General features: G+C 37.0%; 1 protein-coding gene across 1 annotated transcript in view; it reads right to left on the reverse strand.

Moving 5' to 3' along the window:
- Positions 1 to 275: 275 nt before the first annotated feature.
- The window catches only part of LOC134791965 (oxamate amidohydrolase proenzyme-like), a 28734-nt gene continuing 2151 nt past the window's right edge, over positions 276 to 26858 (reverse strand). The window contains exon 2 of the mRNA XM_063763060.1: positions 276 to 1946. Coding sequence (XP_063619130.1) covers positions 343 to 1932 — 1590 coding nt within the window. The 5' untranslated portion in view covers positions 1933 to 1946 and the 3' untranslated portion in view covers positions 276 to 342. The remainder of the gene's footprint in view (positions 1947 to 26858) is intronic.

Genomic DNA, 26858 nt, shown 5'->3' on the forward strand with positions numbered 1-26858 from the left:
ACAAAAGGCCAAAATTCCTGACATGTCAGGAAAATTCCCGTCATCTGGTAACCCTAAACATGGCTAACGTGATTTATTATTGTAAACATAGTTACTAAAAAATATTTTTTAAGTATAACTTTATATAAAAACACAGTCTAAATATTTCTCATCAGTCAAGCATTAACTATAATTCAAATTTTTAATTTTCCTTCATTTAATCTTAAAATGGTTACCCAAAAATTACATAACTACAACTTGGTTATACGCGTAGCTATACAACAATAATTTTTACATAACGTATAATTAAAAAAAAGATTTTTTTAGAATACCTTAAACCTAAAGAATTAAATCAGTCGCAGCTTAAAAATCAGCGGCATTACCATCAGATCTCGGATCCCCAGCTCCCTCCAACATTCCATTAGAGTGCCTCACTAGCGCTCCAGCTTGCCCCACATCCTCACTAAACGACGGCAAAAGAGCAACCTCATGACCTCTTTTCCTCAAGTACTCCACGGTAGCATTGCTGAATCTTTCCTCCAGAAGCAGTCGGTCGTGCATATCCCCAACTGTTCTGCCGTACACCCAACGGGGACTCGACACAGATTTCTGCAGACCAAGACCTTGAACCACGTATCTATGAAAGATAGCGGCTTGGGTTTGAGGTTGGCCGTCCCCTCCACGCGTTCCGTACACCATCACCCTTCCATCATGAAGCTTAGCTGCAGCAGGGTTCAATGTATGATACGGCTTCTTACCAGGCTTTAGAGCCCTTAAGTGATCTTGATTTAAGACAAAGGCCGTGCCGCGATTATGGCAAGTGATACCAGTTTGAGGCAAAACAATGCCACTACCAAAGTGATGATAGATGCTTTGGATAAATGAAACTGAAAAACCTCTGTTATCCATTATGCCCATCCAGATTGTATCTCCAGCAACTTTTCCAGATCCAGAAGAAGATGCTATATCTGGGTTAATGTTCTTCACCATGTTTTCAAGTATTTTGTCAGACAACAAACTTTGCGGATTGGAAACGTTCATATATTTTGGATCGGTTAAGTATTGGTCTCTCAGTTTGAAGGCTTGTTTGGTGGCTTCAACTGTTGTATGTATAAACTGTCCTTCATCTTTACCATCAATATTTAACTTGTCCAACATTCCTAATATGGCCAAAGATACAGTACCTTGAGTTGGGGGTGGAAGATTATACAAGTCACCTTTCTTATGTGGCATTCGTAATGGAGTCCTCCTAACAGCCGTATAATTTGCAAGATCATCTTTTGTTATAGCCATGTTTAAAGCCGCCATGTCCTCTGCTATTAAGTCTGCTACTATCCCGCGGTAAAAACTGCTCAATCCTTGCTCAGACAAGTTTCTCAAAGTACCCGCAAGTTTTTTCTGATACAATTTTTCACCTTCTTTCAGTATTATACCATTAGGTAGAAATATTTCTTTAAACGTCTCCGAGTTGTCTTCAAAGTTCTTTACTTTTATCAATGCAGGAATCAGAGATCCAGAAACGGGAAATCCATCTTCTGCGTACCTAATAGCATCAGCTAAAAGTCGAGATACTGACATGTTTTGGTATCCACATTCTCTTACGTAATTTAAAGCTTCTTGCCAGCCTCCTATAGTTCCTGGGACAGTCAGGGCTGATTTAATCCCTCTAAAGGGTATAGTCTTCTCTCCTGCTAAGAAATCTACACTAGCCAAGCTGCCAGCTGCTCCACAAGCTTCAATAACCACCGGGTCGCTATGTGGTGGTACAATCAGCCAGAAGCCATCTCCACCAATGCTGTTCATGTGTGGATAGACCACGGCGATGGTCGCAGCAGCAGCCACCATGGCTTCCATAGCTGTACCGCCTTCTCGGAGGATGGCGAGGGCAGTTTGGGTGGCGAGGTGGTGGGGCGTTACTACCATACCTTGAGGGGCCATGATACTTGTCTCCATGATGTAATTGATTTCTGGAACAATTAAATAAAAATATTTATATACTCATGACACACATATACTCGTACACCGCAGTCCTGTATGGGAGTAACTAACCCCTAATCAAGAACTGCATATAAAGGCCTCTTCCGTATACGCCGACTATGAAATACATGTACTTCCATCAAGTTTTCTCAAGAGATTATAATATGGGCCTCTTCAAAAGTCAGGAGTGTATGTTACCTGCACAATAGCAAACGCACCTAGAGTCGCAAGCGTCTATCTATGTATACTATAGTAATCGCTTATCATCGGGCGGGTTATAATTGTTCTTGTTGTTTTATGGGTTATCCTCAAAACCAGTGCCTTTTACTACAAAATATATTATTAACAAAAAATATTGCTGCATCTGAGATAAAACCCGTGTAAAATACTAAGTTCCTCGGAAATTCTCAACACAAGAGCTGAAATCTCCGGGTGCATGTTTCATAATATAAATTTTAACGTTCCGATAGCTTCTAAGCCAGTCCATCATAAATATGGCTAGAGGGTTGTAACAAAAATTACACTCGGGAGGGTTCCGCCCCATAAAATGTATGGGAGAATACATTTCACTTAGATTAAAATGTTGGTGTACTTAGATAAATTAAAGTGGCTCGACGTGTGAGCTTGTTGGGAGAATTGTGAAGATTGTATAAGGAAATGGGTTAGTAAACTGTTTGCTCTTGCAATAAAAAAATATTTACAGTACATAAAATCCTAATTTCTCGCACTAGTGCGGGAAAGAGCACTTTCCGTGCGTATGTCGAAAGTTTAAAGGGCCATATGTACTGTAAAACTTTGTACGATACACGTGCAACTAGGTAATTCGAAACGAGTGGCGATAAATTAAAACACGACCGAAAGGAGCGTTTTAAATCGACACGAGTTGAGTTGAGTTGAGTCCTTTTTTCCGCACTTGTATCGTAAATAACTATTTTGTGGGAAAAATTCTATATTTATGTTTGATCCTCCTCCTTGCGTCGTATTCCTCAATATTGAGGTTCGTGACCTCCCTTTTGTATCTCACCTCACTTTCTCTCTTACGATCTTTCTCCATCTGTTTCTGTCTTTGGCCATGCAGAGCCGTGTGAACAAAATTGTGTTTGATAATATGATAGGTTTCGTCAAAAAGGAATACGAAGATTTAGAGTCAAAAGGTTAAGAAAACTGTGCGTAGTAGGTAAATAATAGCGTCTAATGAACTAATATCATGTTTAGGGTTGTCTAAAAGAGATTGCTCTTTAGCGTTGAGACCGCCTGTTGCCTATTTAATCAATTGTTTATCCTGAAATGTATCTTTGACTGAGGTGTGCAATAGAGAGTATTTTATTTATCTATTTATATATCATGTGCCTTCTGTACAATCATCTGCAGAGCAAAAGTACCTAACCCCTGCAAAGTTTTATGTAATGGGATTACTTTTGACATACCTAGCTATTTATTTAGATAATAGATATCAATACATATTATCAAAATTCATCAAAAAAATGTAAAACCTATCGTCATATTCTTTCAATATGCTTTTAACAATCATATATTACCACTAATTAGTACAACTGGCGCTATTTCTGAAGCTAAATTTCGATTGAACAACCCTAAACTATTCTCTCATATCTCAAAACTCAGTGTTCAAAAAAGGACGTATTTCCAATGCCAAGCTTGTTCAAAAACCAATCTAATTGGGAACAACATAAGGTCTACTTTCCAAATAAAATTGTCTGAGAAATATTTTGCTCATCCTCACGTACACGGTAACTAATAACTGTCCATAAGTGGACCTTATGCTTTTGTAATAAGGTTTACGAACTGTCAATTGACATGGGCTATAGTATATGACTGTATGTAGGTATTAGTAAAGGGATAGTTGTATCAATATCAATATCTGGCCACATAAACTTGTTTACGAGTCCATTTTAAGGGAATTATACTGTAGGGTTGTCCCTTCCTAAATTGATTAAGGGCCAAAGGGCAGGGTAATCAATCATGGGGTAATTTTATTATGAGTGTAACTTTTTAATGTTTTTTATGAGGAGTTCTTGACGATTCTCCGAATTGTGACGATAAAACCGTTTGATGTTATTGTTTACGGGTCCTTATAAAACCTGTTTTATGTGTATTGAGGTTTAGAACTAGAGATGGGCCGAATATTCGGTAATTATTCGGTATTCGGCATATTTTTCAATGTTCGTATTCGGCCGAATAGTTCGGTTCGAACTGCCGAATATTTATCGAATAAACAAATTGTTTTTTAAGGGCGTCCGCTAGCTGGCGCGTGTGCAGGTCGCGGTCAGGCATGAGATGGTTCCGTTTCTTTTCATATAATAAACATTCCCGGCCGGTCCAGAGAGGAACGGCCCAATTCGAACTTTAAGATACGTCAATTAATAGATGTAGAAACGATATGGATTAGATATGTCAGTGTCAAATGTGACGTTTCTTCAAACAAAAATGTCACTTTTGACATTGACACATCTAATTCATATCGTTTCTAGATCTATTAATTGAAGTATCTTAAAGTTCGAATCGGGCAGGAAAGGTCAAAAACACATGCGGAGAGCAGATCGCGGACCTGTATGAACATGTTTTCAGCGTTTTAGGCAGTTTTAGCCCAACCGAATATTCGGTTCGGTATGATCTAAACCGAACATTCGGCCGAATATTCGTATTCGGCTAAGTCCATATTCGGCCAATCTCTATTCAGAACCGGAATATGTACTGAATGAAAGCATACCAAGAAGTTTTGTTAAACGTAGCAGAAGCGTAACTATTGCAAAAGTAATAGAGTCGGACCAAACTAACTCTGCATGGCATTTTCAATGATAAATTGTGGCAATGGCAACAGTAATTTCAAGTTTCTATGAAAGTATAAGATTTATAATGACACTCCTTAACTTTGTTCTATTCAAATCAGTGCAAAGTTAGCTTAGACCATCCTAGACTGACTCTATGCCTACATAATGATAAATATCTGGGAGACCGAGCTTTGCTCGAAAAACATATCATTTAAAACTCAAGTTGCGAGTTTTCCCAGAGATAAGACCTAGCTAGATCGATTTATCGCCCCCGAAAACCCCCAAGCAAATTTCATCGAAATCGTTAGAGCCGTTTCCGAAATCCACGAAATATATATACATATATAGACAAGAATTGCTCGTTTAAAGGTATTAGATTCTAGCTACAGACAGTACACACAGCTAAAAAAGTCTAAAACATGCACAATCTGACAATAAATGATTACTTACCTACTTACTTAAAAATATAATATAATTACTAAACTAAATATAGGTCACATGAGAAGGTTACTTTTAACATGCGATGCAGCATTCACATTTCTAGATATTATTCAATGATTCATACATTTTCTCTAATTAGTGAAACATGTCGATGTTTTTTTTATGTTAAATATTAGAGTTGGTCGGGTATTGAAAATTGTTCAGCGTAACCTTCATATTCACCTCTCAAAATATGGCTGGGGTAAAAAAAGGATGCATACCTAAACACATCTTAATCCAGCAATCGATAGTTCAATTTATCCCGGCAAATCTTATCAACCCTTAATGCGATCCATTTATTAACCCTCTAAATATCGCACCCGATTCGTCCTGAACGAATTAGGCCATAGACTTGTGACGCGATAGTCACACCGTAAAATACCCTATGATACTGACGGGGAGTACAGCCAGAACAGATGTCATAAACGCGCGTTCTTCTTTATAATAAAATTCCTGGCGATTTTTCACGCATCCAAGTCAACTGTCTATGGATTACAAGTTTAACATAGACGGATTGAGAGGGACAGAATTTTTATGTCGATTGTAAAGCACTTCAATATTAGTTATAAGATAGATTCTGCTGTTCGCTTCCTGTACCTTAGAGGGCTTAGAGCGTAAGCGTGGCAGAATAAATAGTTTTATAATAATCTTATGCATAGGTTCTATACTATCTATCAGAAAGTATTCACATCACATCGCCGAGAACCTTCACCTCCCTAGGTTGTCCGAGTTAAATTATTCAGTTTATCTATAGAAATGTTTGAACATTATGAACTTATTCTTTCACAATGATCATGAAATCAAATTTTTGCGTTTTTTTATTTTCGTTACTAACCGGTTTTGATTCGTTTACAGTCTCAGATTTTAGAGCTAGCAAGAAGTAGATATTTGATTCCTTTAAGGACTAACTTGTATGATCTCAGGATACCGAGTAGATAGCTGCGTTAAGGATGACTCACATTAGACCGGGCCGTGTCCAGGCCGGAGCATCCGACGCATCGTTTTCTATGGAAAGCGTCATGTGATCGCCTGTCATGTCATAGAAAAGTAATAAGCGCCTAAAGCTCCGGCCCCGACACGGCCCGATCTAACGTGAGTCATCCTTTATGCGTGTATTGCACAGTCTGCCCTCCCTGGCCCCACATGACCCGATCGCGGGCCCGCCGTAAAATATGTTTTAGAGCCAACCCCGAAGGACATATTGGCGTTCGACCGACCGTGGGATATTGAAAATGAAGTTTTTTGTATGCATTGAAGGTTTTATGACGGTGACGGAGGAATAACGGCGCTTATGGCTATATTCTTTCCTTCAAGGTTAGAGGTGTATTAAAAATATTTATAAAACCGGTCTCTCGCGTAATTTAAACCGAATAATTATCAATCAATCGTTTATTCATAACAAGCGTTACACGTCATCAACATGTTTCAATCCGTTTCGAGGATCGTCAACTGGAGTAGCACCTGCAAACAGCGCTCGGTGTGTGCACACATACTGCCTTATTACCACGCATCACAACCATAACAGCCAAATGGAAATTTATTGCGCCGGCCTAAGGTAGGTATTTAAATAATTAAATGGGTTTTCTAATTCGTGTCAGAACTGTTAGTAGTATGCGTGGTCTGGTGGGTCTATGCCTGGATGGCGACTCCTCAATTTCTTATTTAGGACATGTCACCAACAGAACGTGACATCACCTATTGCTTGATATTCAATAGGTAGTACATTCTATTACAAATATCTAAATACATACAAATACTTGTTACACAATATCGGCTAAATAAAAAATGCAAAACCCTATGGAATCAGATTCTTGGCTTGCCTGTTTCGTGAATATTCTATTCTGATCCGAAAAAAGCCCATCCAAATGAACTCCGGTTTTTTCTCTGGGTATTACCCATACCTGATACCCTGCTCACTGAATAATTAGGTATAGCAGCTGTAGTTTTGGTACAAAACGTGTTTTGAAATAATTTAAAGGGTGGCCCAAAAACACGTTGACAATTAATTTCGATAATTGTTGATAATTTTAACAATTTCTTTTTGCGTTTGTGCATCGAAACTGAAATAGAATATTTAAAGGTAATTTGGAGTTGAAACTCTAGGTCCATGTGGGGTCCCAGCACGCATAAGTTGTTCGCAGAAATCGCGAAGCGTCTGGTTGACATAACTGTTGACCGATGAGCTGGCGGCTACCTCGCACAACGTATCAGCATTGCGATACAGCGAGGAAATGCCGCCAGCATCCTTGGTACAATGCCTCAAGGGCCTATTTTAGATTTAAGCTAGTTATTAATTTCGTTTAGTAGTACCACTGTACATATCTTGTATGTAAATAAATGATGATTCTTTAAGTAAGAAAAATAAGTATTCCTAAAAATTATTTATATTTCCTAAATAACCTATATAGTACCTTTAGCCATTGTAGCAGTACGAGATGGATTTAGTTTATACCCTGAAAAATGCACAATGGCCGAGGGAAGCTTTTCTTGGTGGTGCAGGGAAGCCAGAAATAATAAATACTTAACTTCCTCGGGCGAAGCTACTTGATACACTTACGATGCAGACAGAACTGACATTACTATAAATACTGGTACCTATTTCTAAAACTAACTATTACTCGTATAATAAAACAATGGACGATAGTTGTAGTATTCTACTTTTTTAGGGTTCCGTACTCAAAGGGTAAAAACGGGACCCTATTACTAAGACTCCGCTGTCCGTCTGCCTGTCTGTCTGTCTGTCTGTCACCAGGCTGTATCTCATGAACCGTGATAAAGTTAAAATTTTCACAGGTGATGTATTTCTGTTGCCGCTATAACAACAAATACTAAAAACAGAATATAGATTAGTTGCCAAGCGGACCCCAGGCTCCCATGAGTCGTGGCAAAAATGCCGGGACAACGCGAGGAAGAAAACTAAAAACAGAATATAATAAATATTTAAGTGGGGCTCCCGTAACAACAAACGTTTTGCGTAATGGTACGGAACCCTTCGTGCGCGAATCCGACTCGTACTTGGCCGGTTTTTTTAAAATATATTTTTCATTTTTTTCATTTTCATTTTCATTTTCAGATGTTCGTATACATAGCTTCGATAGCCCACTGGTATTTTTATTTCGTAAAATATCTCTATTGACTATTATAAAGAAAAATCGCCGAAAAGGTAGCCGCCGTCATAATAGCAGTGAGTGACAAAGAAAAGTCAAATGTGCAGTGGAAACTTTTCGCCGTTGTTACCAATTTAACACTTGTTTCTGTTATAGTGACGTCACTAACAAGAAAAAAGTTCGATTTTAATTTTGAAATTTTTAATTATTATTTATTCATATTTCTTATGGTAAAAACTACATAAATAACATAGATACTTTCAGAATTCATTTTGATAGATGAAACTCCCCTATATTACGTACTAAACTTGTGAACGATATTTGTACCTAGTATTGGACTACTATAGTCTGTAACTTTTAGGTATTTAACAAAGAGTAAACAAAATCTACCATCAAATGGCTTCTTAAGCCAGTTGAGGGCAGATGAAAACATTACATGATCAAATAATGTAGGTCAAAGTCAGGTCGTTCAGTGACAAATCGAGGTGGTTTTGTATTTGGTTGGTTAATCAATAAATGTTATAACTACCTGAAACTGTACAAATTATTTGTTTACTTTTATTTAAGTACCTAAAGATAGGTACAGACTAAAGTATCATTCTATATAACTTGCTAACTATGTAAACAAACCGCCATATTGAAACTGTCACTAAATCATGATTTCAGTATGGCGGTTTGTTTACAATTTACATAGTTAGCAAGTTCCATAGAATGACACTTTATAAGTATGTGGTTTTACGGTCGTTATTTCTGTCTCGTCTAGAAAAACATTAGGCATAGTGCCTCTCGTTCCCCACAGTGTACTACAACAATAAACTCGAGAAAGAAGGAAGCCCGAACTGGAAACATGTTTTTGCTTTCGTCTCCTGTTTGTTGAACAGGGTTCGTTCAAAGTTTGTTTTTATCCGATTGCGTCGAGCTGGACTAAGGAGAGCTATGTGTTTGACTGAACTGCCTTTGTCCTTTAGGCACCTAGTTCTGATTTATTTTTTATAGTATGTGTATTATGTGTGTGTGAAAATAGTTATGTAAATAAATGTATTCGATAAATTCTATGCAAAGATTAAAATTGAAATCGTGAATTTTTTTTATGAACGTCGTTAGAAAATATCTAAGTAATCTGAGATTGTCAGTTAAGGATGTCATTTCCACATTTTTTTTAAATCATTTATTTACATACAATAAATATATACAGTGGTACTACTAAACGAAATTTATAACTAGCTTAAATCTAAAATAGGCCCCTGAGGCATTGTACCAAGGATGCTGGCGGCATTTCCTCGCTGTATCGCAATGCTGATACGTTGTGCGAGGTAGCCGCCAGCTCTTCGGTCGCCAGTTACGTCAACCAGATGCTTCGCGATTTCTGCGAACAACTTATGCGCGCTGGGACCCCATGGACCTAGAGTTTCAACTCCAAATTATACAAAATACAAAATACAAATTCCAGATTTTGACATCGCAAATGCCGACTCTGAATATTACCTATACCTACATCTTTTTATTATTCAAAGAAAAGCTAGTATGGTGTCCCATATTTAGCTAGGTTATGGGACTTATGGGTTAGGACAAGCTAGGTTTTACCAAAGCGTCGATCCGGTTCCAATTATTCAAACCTTCAAAAACAGAACAATGAAAAATGTCAAGTAGGTAGATACTCGACTCGTAGACATCCCTAATGAAAGATTCTAAGACGAATAAAATATCTTTGTTTGTTCCACGGAAGAAAGAATGAGCGCGCCGCGCTCTGACGGGAAACGGCATGTGCCTGGATTAGCATGGAAACCTATGTCGCCAAAACGCTGTCACAAAAATTGGCCATATTATCTTATTTCGAAAAGGATTATGAGCCCTCGCCTATCTCAATAATTTGAACTTTACAGCAAAGAAAATTATGTCGAAATTGCACTACGATTTTTATTTTTGTAAATTGACATTTATGCTCTATTGCTTTTACACTTGCATGGCTTTTCCAAGAGTGAATGCGATAGGATAAAATATTCGACCATGAGGTTGACACATGCGATAGGGATGTGCATGATTCGGTGTGATATCGATAAACGCTTATTAATGATTAGTGTACACGTAAACTACTCAGGTTCTTTATACATATGTATTACTATATTTTCTGGCGACGATTAGTAGGTACCTACTTACTTTTTATTAAAAAAATGCGCGTATTGAAAGTAATCAAGCCACCAACCACGCATATAACTGTAAGCGAGTATATAATAAAAACTGTTACTCCTTAGCACACCCCGCGTGATGTCCGCGTCCTCAGTTACGTGCTACATGTCGCGCAACCATCATCTTCCTTCTTCATAGCGTTGTTCCGGCTATTTGCCACGGCCCGTGAGCCGGCCCGCGTCAGGCACGGAGCCTGGGGTCTGCTTGGAAACTTATCACAAGAATTGGCTTATGCACTCTTTTTTACAAAAGAGACTGTCATCTGACCGTCCAACTCCGAGAGGAGACTTTACAGCCGTATTCGAACAATGAGATACGTCAAATACTAAATATTGAAACGATATGGGTCAAACAAGTGTCAAAATTCTAGTCAAAGGTCGAATGTGAAGACCGCTTTAAGATTTGTCCAAGAGTGTGGAGCGGGCTTTAGACTGGCCAGCAAATACCCGGCAGTAAAATTATGTGACAGCTTAAAACTGACACCTTACCTACTCGTATTTAATATACAAAATTGACAAATATGTATCCATGGATGCAATACTATAAGAAAAACTTTAAATCAAATAATCCATTGAATAGCAATAAATAAGTAAGAACATATATTGTACATAATATAAAATGTGCATAAGCGACGACTTTTTCGATATGATCATCCAGAGGCAAAACAAAAATAAATTATTAAGAACATTGTATGAACATAAACAAACCGAACTGTGTATTTATACGAACATCGACATCGATAACATTTTTGATACGGTCCTCGCACTGTGGCTGAATAGCGCACCCGTACATGACTTTGACGCTAAGTAGATATCAACCTTATCTCATTTACATAAATTTGATTTTTGCACTAAACAATCTAAAAATACTTGCGGAAACTGAAAATGTAAAAAATATTGAAATATTACTTGAAATAATACTTACCGATGATAAAAAATGCCTCCATATCTAATATTTTTTGTTCGGCTAGTGTTTTTACACTCCAAAATGGAGCAGCGCGGCATATTTGTAATTATTTCAAATTTTTCCTGGAATCGTTTTCACATCTGACATCTCAACAGCGCCATACTGAATTGATACACGACTGACAATAGTCTGTGGTGAAACTGAGTACAATAAGGCTTAATCATGCCACACGCTATAGACGTACGTTTCACTTCTATTACTACTTTGTTTTGTGGTTTGTTCCATAGCGGAGACAACTTTGGATCGTAAAGGTATACCGTGGCAAGAACAAAATCGAAGTTCGCGAATTGCGGGCATTTCTCTCTGTCACTCTAATTACGCCTTCATTGGAGTAAAAGAGAAAGATCCCCGCAGTTTGCGAATTTCGGTTTTCGCGGTAGCCCCTCAGCTGCTCAGCCCGCATCACATTTCACGGTTGTCGATTAAAAGTGACAGTCCATTTCCAACGACAGCAGCACTACCATTCATTTTACTATGGGAATTGACAATTTGCCGGTTGATTATGACATCTAGACCTCTCGCCACGGTGCTGTCATCTAGTGTAAAACTCGATCGTGGAAACCCTCATTCGTTAGGATTTTTTTCATGTTAAAGCCTGACCAGTAATATATGATCATTGTTAAGAGGGCGCTGTTATTTTAATGTATAGGGCGACAGTTCAGTATAGTATGAAAAAAATAGTTCCCAGTGAAATTCAGCAACATGGCGCGTGATCATATATTCCTGCGGGCTCAGCACGGTTCCATTTTTATCGACTATCACTATGCGCGTCCCTTTCGCACTTACATACTTGTTAGAACGTGACAGGCATGGTGACAAGGGATAAAAACGCGACCGTGCTAAGCCGCCTGGTCAGGCTTTATATAACTTGAGGGGAAATACCTACAAAAAGTCATATATGTGCAAAATGAAAATGAGACAGGTCTCTCGAAATGAACCATGAAATAAAGTGGAATTGCTGATGCAGACCATGAAATAATGACATTTTTAGTCAGTTATTTTTTGGCATTTATTTTATGAATAATAGTGCATATTCTTGTTTGTCTATTCCAGTTTAGTCTTGTTTGTTCCGCTGAGGAGACAACTTTAGGTCGTAAAGGTGGCTAGTTTCGCCTATAGTGTTGGCCCTTTGAGTCATCTGTAAGACTTGACTCACTCAGACTCTAATAATTAAGTCGAAACTTGAGTTCTTTTTAACTTGTCTTTTGTAGTTACTCGACGAGTCCTTATTTACAGAGATATCAAAAAAAAAATTAAGAAAAAAATTGGAACGCGTCTTTACATGAAACTCATGAGTTAGGTATATAGGTACATGAATATAATTCACTCCTAGTGTCCTTACTGTTAATTTAGATAAAATCTATAAAATTATGGACGAAGTCTTTATTCAAAGGCTCGAGTCCTTTTGAGTTGAATTTAAAAAAGACTCAACAAACGACTCGACTCAAGACTGGTTTTTTTAAGCGCTCGTAAAACGAGTCGAATTCTTCAAATATAGACTCAAAAGACTCTATATCCTACCGACACTAGTTCCGCCCACATACTGTTTACGGCTGTGGGTTAGCACTCTCAAATGACGTATTTTAGCTGAAAGAAGTTTAATGACCGCATCTAGCTCTGTGTGGCAGGAAATGTGTTCCATCATGTGTTTATATGTGTTACGTTTCTACCAGAGGTGTGCGAGGATGCGTAGCGAGTGATGTGTTTGTTAAGAACCAATAGAATACTGTCCACTGAAGCTGCGCCGAGCGAGGATAGGTAAATGAAGTGATCTATTGGTTCTTAACAAACACATCCTTCGCTACGCATCCCCGCACATCTCTGGTCGAATCGAAACCCAGCCTTAAGGTGACGTTGAGATGGCGACTGCAACAGCGTTGCTGTTGCATCTTTGACGCGGTTGACATCGATTCTACAACCTGCAGTCTTTTCATCGTTGGATTGATCATCGACGTAACGTTTCGTCTACGAACGTTTCGCTCACTGTCAATGATAATGCCAGCGAAAATGCTTCGTAGAACAGGATTAGGTGACTTAAACTGTATAACGTTAACATATAAGATTATACCAATATCAAAGCGCTCAGGCGGCCCGGAAACAATTGAACAACGCATTAAAACTTAACCCGTTCGCTGCTATAGTTCCCAACTTCCCCTCAGGTTTTCGGGCCGTGTATTCCCGTTGGTTGTGCTACTTGTGCTAGCGCGAGAAAGTCGAGTTTTCAAACAATCCAAATCCAGTGTAAGCCTTTCCGAGAAAATATATTTTCTAAAAAATATTCAATATACCTACCTACACAATCATAGAGTGATACACAGGCCAATTCAAACGTACACTGGCACCAGAATGACATTAAAAATGATGTGATTGTGCATTTCACTCATATTTTCAGTGGGTAAATAGATACTGGGGCGAGCGAGCCGCCCCGTCCTTGCTTCAGCGGCACACAAACAAAAATTATCGGTCCTGTAGCTAGCTGACGGGCAGTCCATGTTAGAGAGTGCCCTGTGACATGACGTCCGTCTTTTTTTGGTTACCATTTTTATTTTGCAGATTTCTTAAATTAATAAATAAATACAGAAAAAAAACATATGTTATACATTTTACTTCTTTGCGATTCTGATAGAGTTAGACCAAGAACCATGCATGCATGGTCTGCAATGATTTTGATAGCAAACGCCGTGCAAGTGTTATATTATGTTATTTATACGCCATTTTTTTTACTTGGTCTGACTCTAATAATATCGGATCGAACAACGTGAAAACACTCTTAATGCGATTGGAACGCCACCAGTTCCGTGTTTAAAATTGTCTGATACATTTTTCATATTCCAGTAGCGAAATCTAGTTTGACTTGTTCTTTTTCGATTGTAACTCGGAAAGCAAATGTGACTGCAGATAACTTTATTTTTAGTTCGTATCAGTTGGAATTGCATTTGATAGTGTTCTGGGAAATTGTAACAGGATTTTGATTGGAATTTAGAGTTTCCGAGTAAACCTAAAAAAATGTTTGATTTAATTAGTTCATATTGGATTTGTTGATGTTGCTTTTTGGTATACTTGCTACTGGAAGGGTTATATTTAGAACAGTTTTATGAATGAGATTATTTGCGAATTTTATTTAAAAAACAATTAAGGTTAGTTGGGGTAAGAGAAACATTGGGGCAAGCGAAATACTTCTAAGGAACCCCCATACTGTTTGTCTTGCCACGAGCAAAATAAACTATGTGTGTCTTACCTTGTACCCCGCATCAATTGGTTGCATGATTATAAAATTTTAACCTCGTACTTAAGACCCACCATAGAAAGTATTTGAACTTCTAATTTGACCTTGTTCTGTAAGTAAATTGGAAGGAATTTCGTTTGTTTTAAAAAGCAATGAAACAAATGAAATGCTACTTTATATGGTTCATGAAATGCATGAATATGTACATTGTAATATATATTCAGACTCAGGAGGTCAAAGGAACCGTACATTTTGACAAGCGATCTATTAAGAATGTCAGACTAGAGCTAGAAACTACGAGTATTTATTACATCAACTTCGAAACATAATCACGTCTTGTTTTTCGTAATCAAGTGTTCTATAAGTACCATCCAGCCGGCGTATTATGGATGGATTCATCCATCTTTATCCACGTGATAAAATAACTGTCACTTTTTAACACCGTGGGGTAGAAAGTGACGGACACCGTTTTATCACGCTGTCGCGTAGACAAGTACGACCATCATATCCGTACTGCCATGGTATCACGGTCGCATTTTTATCACTTGTCATGTCATGCGTCACTTTTGCACTTAAGTACATACTTGTTAGAACTTGACAGGCATGATGATAAAAAATCCCTACCTACTGAATTCAATAATCTATACGGAAAATAGCCATATGTCTAACTCCACTAAAATGATGAAGTAATTTACCGTAACGTGGGGCTATGTAATAGTAATTTACTTGAGCATCAACAATTCAGTTTTGAGTTAGGAGTCGGGTTTCCGGCTGAATTTGGGTCATTGATACGCTGTCAGTTCCATACATCGGCAGTCAAAATGGCGTGCCTTGTGTTTCCATGTGCTGAACCACAAAATCTAGTAAAATATAGGTTACAGACTGTGAAGTCTTTAACCTCTTTAACTCTTTTGGTATTCCAAAAATTTGTACTTATGAGGCTATTTGCTCAAAATGTAGAAACTGATCATGTACTTATAGGAAATCGCTGCAAACCCTGTTAATTTTATATTGATAAAAACGCGCAAATATAAATAATAATAATAATGGTGGTTGGATCAAGGGTCAGATGCAGAAGGCGGTAATATTGGACACGGCGCGTATAGTACGTCGGTTCCTCACTCTGCGGCCCTGACCACCGGCAGCTTGGGCCAAGCTCCGCTGCCGGCGGCACCCTAGGTTAGGTTTTTTATAATGTGTTTATATGTATTTTTTATTGTTTTGTAAGTGTTTTTTTATATTTTACTTTTATATTCATATTATAACAAACCTAACTTAAGACGAAAAATAAATAAAGAGAATAATAATAAATAAATATTATACGACAATTTTACCCAGATCAACCAGTCCCACAGTAAGCTCAATAAGGCTTGTGTTGTGGGTACTAGACGACGATATATATAATATACACATATATAAAAATACTTATATGCATATAAAACATCCATAACTCAGGAACAAATATTTGTGATGAACACACAAATAAATGCCCTTACCAGGATTCGAACCCGGGACCTCCTGCTTCGTAGGCAGGGTCACTACCGACTAGGCTAGGAAGCCGTTAAATATAAATATAGGTATATAGGTCAAAAATATAAATATAGATATATAGGTCAAGCAAATCTTGTCAGTAGAAAAAGGCGCGAAATACAAATTTTCTATGAGACGATATCCCATCGCGCCTACATTTTTAAAATTTGCCGCGCTTTTCTACTTACAAGATCTGCTTGACCAAGTATAATAATGGAATAGCAGAACAAAGACTTGGCTTAAAGGACTCGCATCCAGGCCATATTTGTTAAAAAAAAATTACGGGTGCAGAAGGAGCCTCAGATTTTTTATTACAATACATAATACCTACAAAAATGTGTGTTCCGCAATAATTGAATTATTTTATTTTATTATATTAATATTCATTATCCATAAATAAGCATTTCAATTAAGTATGTTTATTTTTAACGGAGATATCGAAGCTTTAATTAATCGCTATTCCGTTCCGGCTGTGTAGCATTTATCGATTAACATGATTAAAATCGACTTTTGACATCCCTCAACAAGACAAACATACATGTTTTTACGCACACATACATATATACAGTTGTGTATTTAACCACCAAATCGGCGACAACTTGATTTGAAGTTCATCTTGTCAACAGTATGGTTGTCCTTTTTTGACAAATGGCATTTTTACAAGAGCGAGGAGAGAGAATTAATACCAGTTGCTGCGCCGTCAAAGAGAACAGACAACGTTGGGGCCTTGTGACAGACTTTATGTAAATAAATACAGATAAATTTGTATATCTGGCAACCCATGGCTTCGATCGACCCACATCAATTAGAAATTTAGATAACACAGTTGAACCCTTCTCTGAATTCATTATGAGTTCCACTTTTTTAAAATTTTGTAAACGAATATAACTGCCACATTGCAAGGCAAACATTTTAAACATAGGTAAACTAAATTTTCTATGAATAAAATTGTGTTAAACAGATAAAGTAAAGTTAATGGTGTATATACAATCATAAAAAAATAGCTTAAATATACTCTGTCAAGCCATTTCCGTCAGTAGAAAAGAGCGGCAAATTTAAAATAAAAGTGTAGTGGCGAAGAGTTATTTGTCTCATACAAAATGTGAATTTCGCGCCTTTTTCTACTGACAAACTTATTTGACCGGCTATATATCTAAAATTAATTAATAAACTACAAAGCTAAATAAAATATTTTATTCTAAAAGACTTCCGCGAGGTATACCGGGTGCAAATTTAAATGTAGGTAGGTAGGTACATTTTTTCAACCACAAACGTCACTTTAGACACTGACAGACTTCCGGTTCGAGCGCCATCTTGATGGCACGCGTCGGGATCAATTGCTTTGTGTTTTGCTCATTAATATTGTTCAAAGTGTAATATCGATAGCCTATTATACAGTAAACTAATGTGGTAGTGTGCAGTGAATGGAGAATTTATCTTGAAGCACGTTTAACCATCATTTTTGGAGTCTACGGCCGGTTGTCCACGTGTTTCTTGTAAAGCCCGCTATCGCTTTACAAGAGCTAAATTACCGTACACTGTCTTGTACTAACCGTACAATTTCAATCGTTTTACCCTGCTACTGCGACCTCGACACTGGCGAAATAGCCCCAATGGGCTGAAGCCATAATTTTAAAAGAATGAATGAATGAATGAAGACACTGACAGTGACAGATCAGTATCGTATCGCTGTGACATCTTATATATAGCTGGTCAAACCAATTTGTCAGTAAATAGGAACAAATAAAACTATACCCATCCTTTTCTTTTGGGTGCTAGTACTAGTGTAAGACAAAGATAGTATGATTCTCTCTATTATGTTTGAAATTAGACAGTCCTTTGACACACTATATATGAGCACAGAGGGGCTACCGCGAAAACCGAACTTCGCAAATTGCGGGGATCTTTCTCTTTTACTCCAATAAAGGCGTAATTAGAGTGACAGGGAAAAATGCCCGCAAATTGCGAACTTTGATTTTCTCGGTTATAGCCCTGTTCGAATCGAGCCGTGAGCTTAATCCCCAATATGCCTTCTGAACAGCCATATAATATATCAACTAGGTAAGTAAAAGAAACGAGACAGAAATACATAAAAGTATCTCTTCGAGCAACGTAATTTAAATAATTAAGTTTGTAATTTGGCTACGGCAGAAAAATTGGAGGCTTACGTCCCAAGGTAGATTTCCATTGTAAGGGCGATGTCTAACCTAAATAGTAGTAGGTAAGTAATCTTTATTTGGGTTTCAAATAGGCTTTAGTTATTTCTACATTGATCCTCTTATATAGAATTGAGTAAGCAGAGTTAATTTGTGTAAGAAATTAGAATTTCCTATAAATGAGCGCGAATTGCGCTAGAAGATATGTGGTAGAATTAGTAGTTTGTGTTACAAGGGATCAAAATGATATATTTACGTCAAGGGCGTACATTGAATCCTGAATGAAGCGATGGATTCTACAATAGAATCCCGAACGTAGTGAGGGATTCTAAAGTAGAATCCTGAGCGTAATAAGGGATTCAAGTGTTAACGCCTAAGACGAAATAATTTTGATACCGTGTGACACATACTGCTTTTCACATCAACTATGAGGAAAAAAAAAAATATAGTAGTAAAAAAATCTCACTACAGTGCTGCCACTACTTTAATTTCTACTCTTTTTGCCAGGCTGTACATACGATGTTCATAGTTAATTATATTAATATTTTATACTGGCAATGAAATGTCGTTGAACAGAAAAGTGCCACTTTGATCCCTCCTAGCGGGGAAGAAAAATCCATTTTCTGATTAGGTGATGTGAAATAAAAATTTTCACTACAGACAGATAAGATAGGCTTATTGAAATTATTTGTATAAAGACTATTCTACTACCTACTAGTGATCCAATTTTTAGCATAGGTATACCTACTCCAAAGACAATATCACCTAGGCAAACACATATGTAACTCCGTATAAGATGAATAAAGTCTAAGAAAAAAACGTGCCTCGGAAATCAAGAAAAAGTCATTCTCGGATAGATGGCGCACACACCTTTGGCCTATGGTCGGCTAGATGGCGTGACGACACCGTTTCATATTTAACAATTTTAACACATAGATATCAGTGAATGAACGTGGGTCAAAATTATATAAAAATATAAAATCATTTATCCATTTATATATAAGTACATTTTTTTGATAATTTTATACGTTTTCATTTTGAGTTTTAGTCGTGTGTCGATAGATGGCAGTCAATTTACTGTGACTACAAAATTTACTATGACAGGACCCCTCTATACTATCTATTCTCTTTGACCTAGGTATATTAAGTAAGTACCTACATAATATAACAATTTACATGTAGGTACCTATATGCATACCTTCTGTAAATAAATAAAATGTTGTGGCTATTTTTTATCATAGGATTATTGAAGATCTAAAAGTAAACATAGTGACTTTTTGAGCAAAATTTATTGACACATAGTGAATTCCTATGTCGATAATCTAACTTATCGATATTTTTCTCCTAAACTAGTGATCGTTCGTTCTTAAAAATTTAACTTTGTAATAAATTTCAAAAAACATCCGTCTAAATGCCATTCAAATTACAACTTGTAATAGGATTGTTTGGAAAATATAGAGAGTTTTAACCAGCGAAAGAAAACAAAGGAGCCTTAAACTCGACTATGCCATCTCTTAGGCAAATTCGTAACGACTGACGGACGCTGGAAGGTGACAAGCGAGTCCCGAAGGAAATCTAACTCGGGAGGACTTACAAGTTTCACGAGTGCAGGTGAATTGTGTTTTGTTTTAATAATGTTATTATTTGCCTAAGGTAAAATTTGGTAAAATGTTTGTGCATAATGCATAATGGATAGAGTTGGACCAAGTTGGACACATAAATATTTAAACGTCATATTTCATCGAAATTTGACGTTTAAAGGCTGGCGTCCACTAGACTCGCCGAGGCGAATCTAATCGAATGGCAATAATTCGCCTCCTATATTTTCTATGCAACAGCGTCCATTGACGACCGGCCGCAGCGCGCCGATTCTTGTGTAAAAATATAGGAGGCGAATTATTGCGATTCGATTCGATTCGCCTCGGCGAGTCTAGTGGACGCCAGCCTTAAAATAACACTTGTACTGCGTGTGTTATCAAAATCGTTGCAGACGTCTTGGTCTAACTCTAGCCTGGCACAATCGGATTATTGGAAAAAAATGTAAAATTAAATATCGAAACTTCGAAAGCAAAATCAAAAAACAGATTGAGAGAGGGAGATGTTAACATAATTATTATCGATGCGCTAATTATGCGAGTACGAGAGAGATGCATAGAAAGTAAGTTACGCACACACTAGCGAATATGTTAGTGTAAAACTGGTAGCAGCCGTATATAGGTAATTTATGCTTGGGCCATTTTATTTAAAGTTGTTACACTTGTTTTGTTGTTGTTTTATGTTATTTCTACTCAGAATCATGAGCTCTTTTGATCCTAACAGGAGAAAAAAAGTGTCCCAAGATTTCCATACATTTTTCGATCTTTCCATTCCGAAACCGCCATACAAAGTCTATGAAAAAATGGTAACGGAATGGGGAAAAAACCTTGGGACACTTTTTTTCTCCTATTAGGATCGAAAGATCTGATCGTGATTCTGAGAAGAAATAACATAAAAAATCCCAATTTTGAAAACAAAGTGTAGGGGACAACTTTAAATAAAATGGCCCGCTTATTATGCATTTAGTTAATTGAAAAATCCAACGTGTGGCTCGTGTGGCTGTAACTTTTTATGTGTGGGATAGACAGACAATATCTAACATAAGACAATAGGATGATTGACAAGTTTAAAACAAAATACATACCTACTAAAATCCAGTAATACGAGTATTCTATGCAAAAGTGCACGAGGATATCATAATCGTTCCCTCTCTTGGGGACTAAGTTAAAACAGCAGCTCCCACTGACCGTTAGAGCGAGATTATTCAGAGTCCTCGCACCGTTTACAGAATATTATTATGGAAATTGCGTGCAGAAGCCAGCTTATACTGGCGTGTACCGCACCTACTACGCTGTTCTGTTCTTAAAAATGACTATTTTGGCTATTAACACAGATGTTGGCGTATAAAGGGGTGGCCGGGCGGCTGTCAACAAGGTTTCCAACCGCATAGACGGTCCGTGGTATGCCAGCAAATTTCATTGTTTCCCAAGCAAGGTCAAGCTGATCATGGACCATCGTAAGCTTGTTTGGTCACCGTTCTGCAACCTCTTGAAGACAAGGTAACATTTTTAATCAGACTGCACCAGCATTACTTCAGGCAATAGTCTCATCAACAATTAATGCTGCACCACGTTACTGCTGCAATACCTAATACTGGTACATTCTGAACACGAATGGTAACTTTAGTCTCGCTTGTCGTAAATTTCTTGTACCTATCTCTCTTCTATCTGTACAAAAACCGACTATGAAAATTGAGAATAAGGTTTATCATATTTGGCATATTACGACTCTTTTTTAAAACGACAAGACTGACCAGACTATGATCGAGAGATTAACGACAACGGACAGGCGTACGCTGGGCGTACGTCTTTCAAATACTTACATAGATGCCCGTGGAGCAAAATGTATGCCTGAAATATCATGTGATCAACTACTAACTGTTCAGAGATAAGCATTGTCAGAAAAAAGTCAGTAAGAGAGGTTAGTTAGGATACTTAATTTTCTTAACTCCAAGATTGTGCTATAAAATAGATCTTGCTGAGATTAGGTCATATCCACATTCACAGTACAGAATCTAGTAAAAATAGTACGGGTTACATCTCGCACGGAAGTTTCCAACTACTTATGCCCCTGTCGCAGAAATGGTGATACGAGATCAGACTAACATAGGATACGTAGGTACAGTTCACTCCTTTGAGTCTTCTTTTCCTGTGTATAATGTTGGCTAACCTGATTTAGCTTTTGAAAATGGATTAAAGTAAATTGATTACACTAGAAGTTTCTTATCTGCTTTAAATTAACACATGACCTGTAACTGACTTTATACTCCCTCCCTACCTCCCTACGCGTTCGTGCGTTTGGGCTTGGATGCGCATGTGCGTTTAATTCCTTAATGTATACAAATCAATGCGATATACAACGAATAATAAAAAAGCTAAGAAAATCGTTAAAAGCTTATCATTTAGCCGCATTTATAAAGTCTATTTTGGGGCTGTTTCGGTTGAAATAGTGATTAATTGTTAAATCCAATCCGACAGTTTTAGCTTTAGTCATTAGTAACTACAAATCCAACAATTTAATGATTTCTGTGCATGCAAAAGGCAGCGAACGTCCCATTACATTGTTACTATGCCAGTAATCATAGCTTACTGCCAACGTGATAAACCGAAGCGAAATAAATTGGCTTTGGTCATTTTAATAGAAATTTTAATCCATAGACATACGGTTGGTATTTTGGTGTTGGTAGCGCTCCGAATTTTCGCGGTATTTTGCCTTGTGGCAGGGAATAGTGATGTGCTGCATTTGTTTGCTCGCGACCACAACACGGGAACGCTAACGAACTTATTATTTGCATTTCGAATACCTACGATTTACAAGCCAGTTCCACGATTCGAAATTCAAAATAGAATTTATTATGACGTTTTTCAGTAAATGCTTCGGTTTTAACGTTTTAAAAAAAGTATCGAAATGAAAATGTGAATTTATTGAGCAGATATTTAGTTTGTTGTAACCTAAGATGCAATAAATATTATTGTAATTTTAATGCAGCTAATGCATTGGGGAACTTAAAGTCGGCAGGGAAGAAAAATAGCTGTACATTTTCTAATATAGTCGAGCTAATATCAGAAGACCTTTTTTACTCCACCAGCTCAAGTTAAAAAGATCACCTGACGTTAGCTCTTCTATAAGAATAGGTTATAAGAGCGTTTCTTTTATTTTTTTTCCATTTTTAGGGTTCCGTAGCCAAATGGCAAAAAACGGAACCCTTATGGATTCGTCATGTCTGTCTGTCTGTCTGTCTGTCCGTCCGTATGTCACAGCCACTTTTTTTCGAAACTATAAAGGCCGTAACACAGTATCGCACCGCACCAACGTCATTGTGCGACGCACCGATAAGTAAGAGCGAGAAAGAGATATCGCTTTCTCGCTCTTACTTATGGGTGCGTCGCACAATGACCTTGGTGCGGTGCGATAGTGTGTTACCACTATAAGAACTATACTGTTGAAACTTGGTAAGTAGATGTATTCTGTGAACCGCATTAAGATTTTCACACAAAAATAGAAAAAAAAAAAAAATTTTGGGGGTTCCCCATACTTGAACTGAAGAGACTGAGATTAGAACTGAAACTCAATTTTTTTTTTCATCAAACCCATACGTGTGGGGTATCTATATATCTATGGATAGGTCTTCAAAAATGATATTGATTGATGATATTGAGGTTTCTAATATAATTTTTTTCTAAACTGAATAGTTTGCGCGAGAGACACTTCCAAAGTGGTAAAATGTGTGTGTGTGTCCCCGCCCCCCTCCTGTAACTTCTAAAATAAGAGAATGATAAAACTAAAAAAAATATATGTTGTACATTACCATGCAAACTTCCACCGAAAATTAGTTTGAACGAGATCTAGTAAGTAGTTTTTTTTAATAGGTACGTCATAAATCGTAAACCGCAATTTTATTATGTTACTTGCTGCTACGGAACCCTTCATGGGCGAGTCCGACTCGCACTTGGCCGCTTTTTATATATATATTGTAACCTTTTTGCCTTTTTTGTGTCACTAGTCAGGATCGCGAGCCCTTTTCATCCTTATAGGAGAAAAAAAGTGTCCTAAAATTTCCATACATTTTTAAACTTTCCTTTTTGTTACCGCCATACAAAGTATATGGGGACATGGTAACACAATAGGTAGGGAAAAAACTCTGGGACATTTTGTTATCCTATTAGGATCGAAAGAGCTCGTGATTCTGAGTAGAAATTATGTGACAAAAAAAGGTCACAATATATAAACATGGAAAAAAATAAAAGAAACGCTCATTAAACGTTTATTTTCGTGTTTAGGAACGAAAATAAACGTAATGTTCAACTCATTGGACAGTAAAGAGCATCTAACAGTAGGTATATCAATTTTCCGAATAAAAGAGACTTTGCATTGGGACAGGCGACGCATTCACGTGTACTGGATCTATTCCGTTAACAGGGTAATTCAGACATTACAAAATGTCTGCTTAATAAAGCGACATCTGGTATAATACTCTGGCAACATTATTCTAGACGCTCCGGTGCTAGCATTAAGCATTAAGCATAGGTTTGATAATATATTATGTGAACTGTGAGTATGACATATGTGAAACGTCTGGTACCTACACATAAGACATGAACTTACCTAATCATTGTCTCATCACATCACATAAGATACATACATTGTCTTAGGTACACATATTTATGAAATGCCTTTATATTTATGAAATGTCACTGTTTGTAAAGCAGAATCCTGATTTCTTTCCTACTATAAAAAATGTTGTCAATAGACCTGTTAGACAGTTTCAAATGGCAGTGCCATCACACAATCTTCTAGTCAGAAGGAAAAGTGCCTGCATAATGGGTATTAGAATATTTAATAAAATTCCAGCGACGATAAAGGCCCTAACATATAACAATTTCAAAAACAAATGGTATAAATTATTGTGTGATTGTTGTTTTTATAGTCTAGATGAATTCTTTAGCTTTAAGTTTTAATTTAATACTAGTGAAATTTTATGTAATGTATGTGTAAATACTGTAAATATTCAAGTTGTATCTGTGGTGTGTAAGCATAGCTAGGGCCTTCTGTTCTGAATAAACATTTTCCAAGTTTCACATGCCAAATGGCAGAATATAGTATATAAGTCCATGCGCTGTATATGTATTCATGTGAATAAATCATTCATTCATTCATTCATAACATAAGATACATACTCTAAGACAAAAGAGTGATCATTTTGGCTTGGATAATAAGGATTGAGCTTATGACGGATGGCGCTCCAATCGTTATACAAAAAAATATCACTAAATAGGTATATAAAATGACAAATCCAAAGAAATAGAAACCACAGACTACATAATAAACTTTTGTTGGGCTCCTGAAAATTGAAACCAATTATAATCTGTGGGTCATCATTAGTTTGCTCTTTTCCCGTGACTTGGGGTCGGCGCAGTATGTTTTTTTTTCCTCCGTGCCTCTCTATCGTTCGTCTTATCATCATTCACCTGGGCTACAACCACGAAAAACGAATTTCGTAAAGGGTCTAGCAGACTAAGCGAACAAGAAGTGCCCCCAACGACGGATTTGGTCATTCTTTCAGGTGGTGTACTGGCAGGTCCTAAGAACACTCTATGCTTAATATCAGTCCTTGATCTTCTTTTGTTTTCGAGTTATTCAGGATAATGTAAAATAATCAGTGTATCATTGAAAGTATCATATTTTGTAAACTGTTCAATTTAAATTAACCAAACAAAAATATATTTGACAACAATAAAATAGACTACAAAATGGATATGTTTAGCCTGCATCATGTCCTTATACTTCATTATAAAAAAAAACATTTTATTTTTCTTCTCATTTTTTTATACCTACAAAAAAATACGCATAAGTAGCCACTAATACCCACTGAAAAAAAAATATTTCTTATCATATACATATAAAAATATTTGCATAAATCTTCGTGCGTCATGTCAAAAAAAAACATTATCGAACAAGTAGTTACTAGCATATATAAATAAAGTACCAGTGCAGTGTGAAGATAAGTTAGTATGTAGGTAAGTATACAATCTCTTGTAATAAACCTAATATCTGGGAATATAAAAAAACTCAAAAATGCGCGTTTTCCCAGAGCTAAGACCTAGCTAACTCAATTTATCGCCCCCAAAAACCCCCATATAGCAAATTTCATCGAAATCGTTAGAGCCGTTTCCGAGATCCTTGTTCGATAATGTTTTTTTTGACATGACGCACGAAGATTTATGCAAATATTTTTATATATGTATGTAGTAGTGGGTATTAGTGGCTACTCATGCATATTTTTTTGTAGGTGTACCTCCTCGAAAAGTATAAAAAAATGAGAAGAAAAACAAATGTTTTTTTTTATAATGCAGTATAAGGACATGATGCAGGTTAAACATATTCATTTTGTAGTCTATTTTATTGTTGTCAAAATATAATTTTGTTTGGTTAATCTAACTTGAACAGTTTATAAAATATGACACTTTCAATGATACGCTGATTATTTTACATTGAGACATTATCCTGAATAACTCGAAAACAAAAGAAGATCGAGGACTGATATTAAGCGTAGAGTGTTCTTAGGACCTGCCAGTATACCACCTGAAAGAATGACCAAATCGTCGTTGGGGGCACTTCTTGTTCGCTTAGCGTGCTAGACCCTTTCAAGCAACTGTATCTGTCTAATTACGCCTTGGTTAGAGTAAAAGAGACAGATGGCCGAAACTTGCGAAGTCCAGTGTTCGCGGTAGGCCCTCTGCTTTCTTTTTATATCATATTTTATGCCCTTGGGTTTTTATCCTAATTAAAATATCAGGTGGGAATATAAACTACAAAACTACTAATGGCGTTATTCATAAACGCGCTACAAGCCCCAATTAGTTAA

The sequence above is a fragment of the Cydia splendana genome, chromosome 7 (genome assembly GCF_910591565.1).
Source record: "Cydia splendana chromosome 7, ilCydSple1.2, whole genome shotgun sequence".
Classification (NCBI taxonomy): Eukaryota; Metazoa; Arthropoda; class Insecta; order Lepidoptera; family Tortricidae; genus Cydia; species Cydia splendana.